Here is a 12,396-nt window from a genome sequence, read left to right as displayed (position 1 = left end):
TGTAGTAGTTTAAGGGTTTTATTAAGATTTCAGAAAGTAAATTTAAAAACCTTAATTACCATAAAATAAAAAGTCTTTTGAAGAAATATTTTGTCAATTTTCCTATGAATTTTATTCTTAAATATTGTTGTCCTAAAATCACGTTCTTTCCTAAATATTTTAGAAAATATTTTGAAGAACAAAGGAGGCAATCAATATTAAAAGAAAACTTAGAATTAATTTTCTTTCTTTGAAAACTGAACAAGTATTCATTTGAACAATTATTTTAATTTTTTTTACAAAGAATTTGTGATTTTTTGTTTATTTTTCTTATTTTTTAATGACTAAATTTTGACTCTGTATTTAATACAAATTTTGTTTCACATTTTTTTTTAACCCAGATTTGCTCATAATCTCAGACATTTTTTCTTGTTGACTTTGAAGTGCATAAAAATAGCATAAAATGCTTCGATTCTTCATAAAATTCAAATGAATTCGGTTAAGAGAAAAGTTTTAGAACTTTTCATTTAATAATTTCAATAACCTTGGTTGAGAATTGAATTTTCTAGACAATTTATTATAAAATCAGACTTCACAAGAATTTAACAAGAAAGACACTTCTCAAAAAATTACTTTGGGTTTTTTTTAAAATTTAATTTGTAATACAAAAATGTATTTTACGTGTTTATCTTCTGCTTCTTAATTTCTTTTCCTATTAGATGGCTGAATACTTATTATTTTCGAAATCAATTCTCTACAAAATAATAAATAATTTCTCAAAATCAATTTTGAAAACAAAAGGACCTCAAAAGAAAAGAATATTTTACAAATCATTCTGTTCTTACTTTCACCTAAAGAACTAAAAGGTATCTTTTTTTTTCTTTAATATTATATACAAAATATTTATCGATGAATTGATATAATGTAAATTTCTGTCCGTTTTTTTTAACACTTTCTTAGTATTCCTGAACTTTTAATTTCTGGATGCGACTAGACACGAATTCCATTTCGTGCGAAAGTTGCGATCCCGCGAGATTCTCCACACGAACATCCTCCAGGGATTTTGATTTCTTCAACGGTCTACAGCTGTCTAGCCTTCTGGTGCTGCTACCGCCTGTTGTCGCTGCAATCTCCATTGTTTGCATGGCAGGATCGAAGGTGTCCATCATGGTACTGCTGGTGGGTGTGGGATGTGCCCCACTGCTGCTCATGCACACGGAAGAACTCAGGGTGTCCGTTACGATGGTTATTGTGTCCTGATAGTCCCCGGAATTTGGATCGAGGCTCTCACTGCGCGTCCGATGCCGCTCTGGCACTGTGTACGGTCGCACCCGGAGCGGCGTACCCGGGCAGCGTCGTGGACTACTGTAGATTTTCGACACATACTTGGGGCTCATCACAACCCGCCCATGGGATTTGCTCACCTCAGTGGCGGATGTGTAGAAGACAAATCCCGTGTCACGGACGAAGGAAGATGTGGTTGTTGTGGTACTTTCGGGATTCTTGAGGCCATTCAGCTCTGTCAACGCATTCATTAGCTCATTTTCCATGCCGCACTACCGAAGGAAATTCCCGAAATTTTATTTTAATTAAAGAAATAATTATAAAGGGGCAATTATTTGTATTTTTTATGCCCCCAAAATGCATTAGACCTACCTTTAATTTTTTTTGGCACTCGGAAGGGGCCCTCGAAATTATTGCACAGTCCCCAAGCAAAACAAATTTTATTCTTATTTGCTTGGTGCTTTAATAAATATAAACTTGGATAATTCTATGACAGCTGACTTGAAAGACGTAATCAGAGGCTAATCAATCCATTAATGATTTATGTACTTTCTAAGCATCTCAGTATGTACCAAAATTTCATTACTTATCAGCCTCTTTGAATCACTTTATCAACATCTATCGACGCCACGAACCAACTGAAACATTAAAATGGATAAAATAAAAATCTCTCCCGCATTTTCTTATCATTTCCCATACAAAAATTTTCTAAACATTTTTTTTCTTCTATAAAAACGATTAATTTTATCTCAAAACTCTGACTCATATTTTGTGTTGTTGAGTGGGATTGAGATGTCAAAACACTTATTCTTAAGCTCTATTTTTATTAATTTTTAAAGCAATTTAAGCTGTGATTAGTGCAAATAATCTGTAAATATTTTTTGCTGAATATTTTTCATTAAATTTGTAAGTAAATAATAAAATAAAATTAAGCTCAAAGTATAAAAAAATGCTTAAATCAATTTATTTTATTTATTATTTCAGGCAACATTGTGAAATAGACGATTATTTCTTTATTTGAAATAAAAAACGTCATTTTTAGGATTAATATGGTAATCAGAAAATTATTCTTCTAGTCAGAAAAAGGCTCAGGATCAGGAAACATTTCATTTAATCAAAAGAACGTTCTATTTGATCAGAAAAGCCTAAAATTTCGTCAGAAATTTTTGTTTATCAGAAGCGTTGATTTGATCAGAAAAGTTTGAAAATTGGTTCAGAAAAAACGTTTTATTTGATAAAGAAAGCCTAAAGTTTGTTCATAAAAGCGTTTCATTGGATCAGGAAGAGTTTTATTTCATTAAAATAATTTGAATAGGAGAATATTTAGTTCGATCGCAAAGTGTTGTTGATCAGAAGAGTTTATCAGTTGTCCTGAAAAACATTTTATTTGATCAGGAAGTGTTAATTTGATCAGAAAGGTTTTTCAATTGTTTGGAAAAATGATTTATTTGATCAGAAAAACGTAAAATTCCAATATGTATCTATATCTATGTTTCAGAGGAAATCAGCAACGTAGCACAGGAGCATATAAATCTTTAAATTTTAGCATAATTTGTAACAAAACAAAGCGCATCGCAGCTTCCGATGAAACTGTCTTCTTCAATTAATTTAAAAGCACAAAACGATGATTTAATAAATCATAAAGTCCTGGAAGCTTATAAAACTCTTAGAGGAAGTTTCAAAAACCCATCTGATGATGAAAATGTTAAAGATTTACTTAAGAGCTTCTCAAGTGAAAATTTATTAGAACTTCTATATCTCGAAGATACAAACGGTTCCAACCTGCTCCATTTTATCAGTCAAAACTTCAATGGAATTTATAAGTATTTCCTCAATTTATGCATACAAAGCCTAAGAGAAGAAAATCTCTGTAATTTTCTTCTAAAAACAAATCAAAACGGCGAACAAGCTTTTGAATTAGCACCACAAAAACATTTCTTTTGTAATTTTATTGCGAAAAAATTGAGAGGAGCTTCGGTAAAATTGCTTGTTGGTGGATTTCTGTCCAGGACATTTGTCCATTTACCAGATAGGAAATTGAACAATTTCCTCCATCATTTGGCAAAGAATTTCTACACTCCGGCAATTTTGGGAGCTTTTGGTGAATTTTGCAAATGCAGACGGGATCTGAGTCACGTGGAAACAGCCATGAAGGCGCGAAATTCCTATGGAGAAACTCCTCTTCACCTCCTTATTCAACTTGATCATCTTCCGGGAATGTTTAAAGCCACCCTTGGGGCTTTTGGGTGGAAAATCTTCAATATTCAAGACAAATGGGGTTGCAACATTTTCCATGCACTCTGTGGTGTGCGGAGAAGTATATTTGAGGACATTCTCATTGATTTCTACGAGGAAAAGAGATCAGATCCTGAAACTCAACTAGCGTACATTTCTGCAATGAATCATGGGGATTTTGTTGAAAGAATCCCCCTCCATGATTATGTACTCTACAGGAAAACGAAACTCTTCAAATTTCTCATCAATACCCTAACAGTTGCAGAGATGAGAAAGCTTTTCCTAATTAAGGATGAAGATAAAAAAAATATTTTTCTATTTATGTTTGAAATCTACACAGAACGACCTACTAGCTCTAGAACTGTTGAGTTCTTTAATGCCTTCTATATGGTATGCCAGAAGAATTCTTCTTGGATTGAAGAGATTTTTGCCAATGGGACACAACTCAGTGAGATTCTTTTGGCAGAAGAAACAGAAAATTCCTACTTTGCACAAAGTTTAAGGGCGATTTTGGATAAGAAGGAAATTTGTTGACTTTGTAAGAAAAATTAAGAAGATGTGAAAATAAAGAAATCAAGAAATCATTTGATAACATCGATAAAATATTACGAGAATTTAAAATACGTTGATGAAGATTCTGGAATAGAAATTTAACCCTTAAGGTCATACGCTGACCCAAAGGCTCGATTTTAAAAATGTTTCATTTTGTATACTGTATTTATTTTATGAATATTGAGTCCAAATTAGTACAAAACTATGTCTTTACAATCCCTGATAATTTTATAACCACAAAAAGACAACCCCAAGGACTCACAGGATTAGGAAGGACGAAAAACTAATAATTTTTGAGTTTAGATTTTTTGCCAAAAATGTATTATTTGAGAAAGGAACCCCCAAAAATTATTTTTAGTTCAATCAACTCGCTAGATTGATCGCGGACCTTAAAGGATTAACAACCAATATGAAACTGCAATAACCCAAAAACGACGAAGAAAAACCAAAAATTTTCTTTGCTGGCTTTATTCACTCTAAAACATTTTGTGCTAAAAAGGATAATGAGGTTAAAGAATAATTTTATTGAAAAGACAGCGACTCTTTCTCTAAGGAGTTGCAGGCAACAGTGTAAGCACACCAAGTATTGCAGTTAGGCATCCTGAACCTGGAACAGCACTATCGCAGCAGCATTCGTGGAGTTTGTCACAAGCGGTGCCCAAATCAGCAATACTGAGTATAGCTGCGGGTGTGCAAAGACAATTCAGAAGTGGATCAAAAAGACAACTACTGCCATTTGCATTGGCCACGACCACCAGGGATGCCACCACGAGGAAGATTGCTGTGAAGGTCTTCATGATTGCCCCTGAAGATGTCTCTTGTTGATCTTTCTCTTCCTTTGTAGGTCTAAAATTGCTGCTTGAGCTGCTTAACAGTATTGCTGGATAACTGATGTCCAAACGGGTGAATTTTCTTGTGTTTTATACTCTTTTTCTGACGATCTAAGTGACTCCTGTTGGAATTTTCCTTTCCCTATCACCCAGACAACAAAAGAAAATTTTCTTTTAGCCGCATCATTAAGTTTTGAAGCAAAAAAGACTTAATTTTTCGTTTGTATTTTTGCTATCACCGGATATCCGTTGGATCAGGCGACACGACAACAGAAAATTTTGTTCATATTTAGTTTTCGCATCATTAAATTTAATAGACGCAAACCGAGAAAGGAAATTCTTCAGACAACTTCTTGTTTCATTAACAGAACATATCAGATGGGATCAATTGCTTGTAACTAATGTAAAAATTTTATTCTTGAGACATGTTGATAGAGATTAGAATGAAATGAAAGGATGAAATTAGCATTAAGACCGACTTAATTTTCTAAAGCTAAACTTTAGGTTTTTTAGCCAAGACTTAATAACTTGTAAAATCTACAAGGTTTCTTAAATCAAGCTTCAGTTTTTCAGTTAGTTCGAAGTTTTTAAACTAAGCTTAAATTTTTCAAACAAGGTATTAGTTTTTTAAACTAGTCTTATCTTTATTAAGACCAAGCTCTATTTTGTAAAATTTATGTTAAAAAATATACATTTCGCCTAATTCTTAAAATATCTGAAGTTTTCTTAAATTTTCTTAAGTTTTCTAAATTCTTAACAAAACTTAAGACTGCCTGACTAGTGAATTTCACCCTTAGTCTTTAGCTTCTTAAGCTTCTTAAGCTTAATAAGCTTAGACTTTAGTTGTATTTTCAAGTTAGGCCTAAGTTTTTAAGCTAAACCTCAGCTTCTTAAGATCAAACTTTATATTTTTTTAGGCTAGACTTTTATTTTTAAAGCTAGGCCTAACTTTTTAGGATAAGCATAAATTTTTAAAACAAGTCTTAACATTATTAAAGTTAAGCTATATCACTCAAAACTAGTCCTTAATTTCTTAAAGTCACACTTTAATTTCATCTAAGTTTTTTTTAAGCTAGGTCTAAGTTTCATGAGGTGAGGCTTAAATTTTATATGTTAGATAGTAATTTTTTAAGCTATACTTTTATTTTTCAAGCTTCTGTCCTGTAAAGCTATTCAGCTTTTAATATTAGGTCAAACTAAATCGAGTTGAATCCAATTTTTAAATGATTCTTACAAATTTGCTTTACAAAAATGGCCAAATGCATATTTTGGTCGTCTTCAGATCGTGAAATTCGTAAAAATCATACAAAAATTCATTTCAGTCTGACCTTAGAAAAAGTTAGTTTAAAAAATTAAAAATGGTTTAACAAATCTTAAGCCTCTCTTAATCCTTAAGAAATTTTTGTTGGACTTTTTTTTGTAAATTTTGGAAATATATTTTTGCATTAGTTTCAGGTAATTAAGCTCAACTAATACACACTGCTAATAATAAGAGAACATGTTGTCTGAAGAATTTCCTTTCTCAGCTTACGCCTATAAAATTTAATGATGTGGAAAATTCTTATGACATCAGACTGGCTCAGAACAGACGGCCGTGGCTTTTGGTTGACGTCTTCGCGATGCAACTTTTTGGATGCGACTTTTTTGCGCAGACATAACCTCAAAGCAACTTTTTTGTGTGCAAAAAAGTGAGAAATACGGGAAAAAATGCATTGCAGTGCCCCTGGGGGGCTTCCCGTATGCTGTTATAGTATTTTCCAGGCGGAAATTTGCACAATTCTGTTTTTTACCACAACAATATTTCGATGCGACTTTTTCGATGTAACTTTTTTGGATGTGACTTTTTGGGTGTGACTTTTTTGGGTGTGACTTTTTTGATGCAACTTTTTTGGGTGTGACTTTTTCGAGGAAACTTTTTTTGTTCAAAAAAAAGTGAAAAAAGTTTCCTCGAAAAAGTCACACCCAAAAAAGTTGCATAAAAAAAGTCACACCCAAAAAGTCACATCCAAAAAAGTTACATCGAAAAAGTCGCATCCAAGTGTCAAAAAAAGTTGCATCAAAAAAGTCACACCCAAAAAAGTTGCATCAAAAAAGTCACATCCAAAAAAGTTACATCGAAAAAGTCGCATCCAAGTGTCAAAAAAAGTTGCATCAAAAAAGTCACATCCAAAAAAGTCACATCGAAAAAGTCGCATCCAAGTGTCAAAAAAGTCGCATCGAAATATTGTTGTGGTAAAAAACAGAATTGTGCAAATTTCCGCCTGGAAAATGCTATAACAGCATACGGGAAGCCCCCCGGGGGCACTGCAATGCATTTTTTCCCGTATTTCTCACTTTTTTGCACACAAAAAAGTTGCTTTGAGGTTATGTCTGCGCAAAAAAGTCGCATCCAAAAAGTTGCATCGCGAAGACGTCAACCAAAAGCCACGGCCGTCTGTTCTGAGCCACTGAACGGAAATTCGGTGATAGCAAAAATACAAACGAAAAATTAAATTTTTCTGCTTATAAAATTAATGATGCAGCTAAAAGAAAATTTTCTTTTGTTGTCTGGAGTGATAGGGAAAGGAAAATTCCATGCAGGAGTCATTTAGATCGTCTCCCATCATGTACTTCCGCTGGAAAAAGAGTATAAAACACAAGAAAATTCACTGATTTGGACATCAGTTATCCAGCAACTGTTAAGCAGCTCAAGCAGCAGTTTTAGACCTACAAAGGAAGAGAAAGATCAACAAGAGACATCTTCAGGGGCAATCATGAAGACCTTCACAGCAATCTTCCTCGTGGTGGCATCTCTGGTGGCCGTGGCCAATGCAAATGGCAGTAGTTGTCTTTTTGAACCAATTCTGTTTTGTATTTGCGGGGACCCGAATTCGAGTGAATTGAAACCCTCTTGTCAAGATGCCTATGATTGCTGCTGCAATTCTATTCTGGATTTAGGTTGTATGTCTGCAATATTTGATGTGTTGTTATGTTTGTCTATCCTTCCTTAGAAGAAGAATTTGTGTCTCCGCAATTATCATCACAATGGAGAAACTTTTAAGGGCGCTCAACAACTACGGCTATGCGATCTTCTCAATTAAATTATACTTTATAAACATATCATTATCCTTTTGGCTCCATCTAATTGCGACTCAGAAAAAGACTAATCGTGACTCAAGTGTCTTTTCGCGACTCAATTTTTGCCTAATGTAGACTCAGTCTTTACCTAATGTAGACTCAGTCTTTGCCTAATGTAGACTCAGTCTTTGCCTAAAGATGACTCAGTTTTTATCTACTGTTGACTCAGTCTTTGCCTAATGGTGACTCAATTTCTTACTTATCTGTACTATAAAATGCCTAATGTAGCCGCGAGTTTTAACTTAAGGGCACGTTAAAAAAAAAATAAGACAACGAATATTTTAAGCGAGCAGAATCTTATTAGTGGAATCTTGATCTATTAAAGAAAGTCCTTTTGTTTGATTGTGGTACATTAATTCCTCCGCAACGGCTGGGCCAATCTCGATGAAATTTAGTATGGGGGTAGAGGGGTCAATACGAGTTGCAAGCGCTATATGGGATTCCGCCCCACCCCCCCCCCCCTTCATAGCGCCCCCACAGAAAAATTGATATTTTCCGATTTTCTACCTGCTGAAGGTCAGATAACGGGAACTTTTTATTTTAAACATTTTTCGGGGTACCTTACTATTCACCCCCCTACTAATTTACGCCACCATTTTATATCTTAAAATGGAGTTTGTTCACACGTGATTGGGGGCTCGAGTTGACTAGTAACCTCTATTTTGTGAATAAAAGTCACATTTTGTTAAACAAAATGTATTAGGAATTTCTCGAATCTCGATCAATCTCGACCGATTCCCGAGAAATATTTTAACTTTTTTTAGCTGTGATGTTTTTTATATTAATAAAATAAACATTTTATTGTTAATATTAAAATAATGTCACCGGGACTCTAATCACAATAAATTCAATGTTATGAATTAATTTTTTTATTGATCGTGCTATTCAAAAATTCCTGAAAATTTTCTCAAAATTAAAATTGTGATATTTTTTACTGAATTCAGTTGTTTTCATTCTTAAATTTATTTAAAGGTAGGTACCACTTTTCAAATATTTTCCGACTTTTCTCGCTGAACAAAATTTCTAACACTAAACATGATTGATGTTGAAAAATTCAAAGTTTAAAAATGTGCAACTAAAAATTTTTTGACACAAAGAAATTATTTCCGAAAAAAGAGATGAGTTTGATTGAAGGAAAAATTTCACAATTTTTTGTATGAAATATTAAGAATTTTTTTTGAGAATTGACTTTATTTTTTAACAGATTTCGCGAAGATTAAAAAAAATCCTACAGATCTGTGTGAGATAATAACCGAAAAATTAAAAAAAGAATTGAATTTATAACATTTCTTAATGACTTTGCTTAAGTACTTAATAATGAGTTGCTACTTGGGACATTAATCCCTAACCCATACTTCCCCAAAAGACACTGTGTGAAAATCTTTAGTTACTCAAAAGACTCGGTCCTGAGGGACTGCCTACCTGCGATTTCTTTTTGACCCTACACTTCCCCATAGTATACGAATTTTTGCAGGTACCCGAATGACACCTCCTCAAATGACACGACACCAAAAAGTACAGCATCAAGATGAGCCGAGGGGGCATGGAAGAAGAAAAACTCCACTGTCAGCTTGGTATAAAGAGATGGAACTTGTAAATAATAGTTTCTATGTAGATATGTAATACATACAAAATATATCGACGTGCCCGAAGATTATGTACCATATTCATATCTTTTAACACATACAGGAGTATGGTTCATAATCTTCGGGAGCGTCGATATGTAATGACATACAAAGTGTTCTGCCTTATTTTCAGGTAAATTTAACCTTTGAAAAGATTTTCAAACCTTTTTTCCCTGTCTCAAACTGCAAAAGGATATCTGGCACCATTTACCAGACTAATGGTCGGAATTTCCAAATCTAAACCCCCAAAACTATTTCACATTTTTGTTCTCCTTGAACACTTCAGTGCTCTACATTGTAATATTCGAACTATATATGTAAATTTAGGTAGGGGAGGGCGGGGCTAATAAAGTCACTTAAGGGTTTAGAAAAAGCCTAAAATATCATATTTCCTAGCTAGATAGAACAAAATGATCTGAGAAAGAGTTGTAGTGCAGTAAATTTCCTAAAGAAATGAGCTATACATTTCGCTTTATCTGTTTGGGAAATATGATATTTTGAGCTTTTTCTAAACCCTTAAGTGACTTTTTTAACCCCGCTCTCCCCTATAAATATAAAGATATATTCAAAATTCATTTTCCATGGAAAAATACTTTAATAAATAGGAACACATTATATTAACCAAAAAAGACCAAGTTTGATAAGAATAAAAAATTATTAAGAGAACGATTGGACTTCTAAGGGACTTATTGCCACTTATCAATTTCACACAACATTTAGAGCGCAAAACTCAAAACTTCGCAAAAAAGTATGAATTTTTTATTTAAAACGCATTATGATTGACTTATAACTGAAAAAAAATATTAATTAATAAAATTAATACCTATAATATTTGTCAAATCAATTATTAGGCTGAAAGTGTTCCAATTATTCGTTCCTTTAGGTACATCACATATTTATTTTATTAAAGTTCCTCATTTTATTTTTCCATTTTCGTGGAATAACACTCCATAACCCTGGCAGAGTGCAATATTGCATCACCTTACCTATACTTCAAGATTGTCTCCAGACCTTTTTGTATATTTGTACAATTACCTACCAAATCAATACAAAGAGGGAATGCCGTCGGCTGTAATTCATAAATCATATCACCAACTCCCTTTATTCATTTCTGATTGAGCTTAAAAATTTTTAACTCAATCAATATGTATTATACAAATATATTATTCACAATAAAATTTTCTTAAAAAAAGAGAATTGATGTATGTATATAATTAAGCGATTCGGATGTGATCATTAAATCCCATATAGCGCTTGCAACTCGTATTGTCCCCTCTACCCCCATACCAAATTTCATCGAGATTGGCCCAGCCGTTGCGGAGGAATTAATGTACCACAAACAAATAAAAATACTTTCTTTAATAGATCAAGATTCCACTAATAAGATTCTGCTCGCTTAAAATATTCGTTGTCTTATTTTTTTAACGTGCCCTTAAGTTAAAACTCGCGGCTACATTAGGCATTTTATAGTACAGATAAGTAAGAAATTGAGTCACCATTAGGCAAAGACTGAGTCAACAGTAGATAAAAACTGAGTCATCTTTAGGCAAAGACTGAGTCTACATTAGGCAAAGACTGAGTCTACATTAGGTAAAGACTGAGTCTACATTAGGCAAAAATTGAGTCGCGAAAAGACACTTGAGTCACGATTAGTCTTTTTCTGAGTCGCAAGTAGGTAAATTTGCGTCAACATTAGTTTCAACCTTATCCTTTTTAGCACAAAATGTTTTAGAGTGAATAAAGCACCAGCAAAGAAAATTTTTGACTTTTTCTTCGTCGTTTTTGGTTTAATTCAGCCATCTTGGGCTTTCAACTTTTCCCTAGAAATGCGTCCGTCATCTCGTCATAAATCTAATCTAACCAGAACTTTTTCGATAAACTTATAAATTCCATTATTGTATTCCCTGGAAGGAACTCGCTTAAGGGGGGTCTCTTGGGCAAACTATTGGAATTGACATACTTTTAATGTTTTCATTTTTCTTGGAGTTTTTCTTAAACTTGCCTTTGCGATGTTGGTTACATTTGTAGCCTAATTTTTTAAGAGTAAGAAAATCACTTTTTGCCATCTTAGGTGCGACGCCATCTTTAGATTTTCCGACAGTTTCACAGAACTACCCTAAAACACAAAGGTAGGTTTTTCTCCGGATCTACTGGATGGATTTTGATGGGATAAAAAGCAAATGAAAGAGGAAATACCAATGCAGATTTTGATGTACCAGAATTTTAAATTTCCATTCTGGGGCTGAGAAAAGTGGAAAAATGTGATTTTTGTTAAGATATTTCTGAAGTTTTTCTTTTTTTGTTTGTTTGAAAGGTCTTGAAATCAGCTATATCATATCGTAAAAAGAAAAAAATATATTATTCTTTTTTTTTTGTTTTTGCCTTTAGCGCTTCTCGCGCTGTGTCTGAAAGGGTCTGAAAGAACCACCACAAAAAAGTTAGGCCTAGCTTAAAAAACTTGAGACTGGTTTAACAAATCTTAAGCCTCTCTTAATCCTTAAGAAATTTTTGTTTTGGACTTTTTTTGTAAATTTTTGGAAATATATTTTTGCATTAGTTTCAGGTAATTAAGCTCAACTAATACACACTGCTAATAATAAGAGAACATGTTGTCTGAAGAATTTCCTTTCTCAGCTTACGCCTATAAAATTTAATGATGTGGAAAATTCTTATGACATCAGACTGAACGGAAATTCAGTGATAGCAAAAATACAAATGAAAAATTAAATCTTTTCTACTTCAAAAATTAATGATGCAGCTAAAAGAAAATTTCC

General features: G+C 33.2%; 1 protein-coding gene across 1 annotated transcript; it reads right to left on the bottom strand.

The window, feature by feature from the left end:
• Positions 1-90: 90 nt before the first annotated feature.
• Positions 91-1,896, bottom strand: LOC129796424 (uncharacterized). The gene is made up of 2 exons (XM_055838337.1): positions 1,636-1,896; positions 91-1,535 (listed from the first exon to the last, which is right to left on the bottom strand). Exon 2 carries the CDS (start codon positions 1,527-1,529, stop codon positions 936-938), a length of 594 nt encoding a protein of 197 aa, XP_055694312.1. The 5' UTR covers positions 1,530-1,535; positions 1,636-1,896; the 3' UTR covers positions 91-935.
• Between the last annotated feature and the right edge of the window lie 10,500 nt (positions 1,897-12,396).

The sequence above is a fragment of the Lutzomyia longipalpis genome, chromosome 4 (assembly GCF_024334085.1).
Source record: "Lutzomyia longipalpis isolate SR_M1_2022 chromosome 4, ASM2433408v1".
NCBI classification, from domain to species: Eukaryota; Metazoa; Arthropoda; class Insecta; order Diptera; family Psychodidae; genus Lutzomyia; species Lutzomyia longipalpis.
The sequence above is the reverse complement of the archived record's forward strand: the minus strand, read 5'-3'. Positions and strand labels throughout refer to the sequence as shown.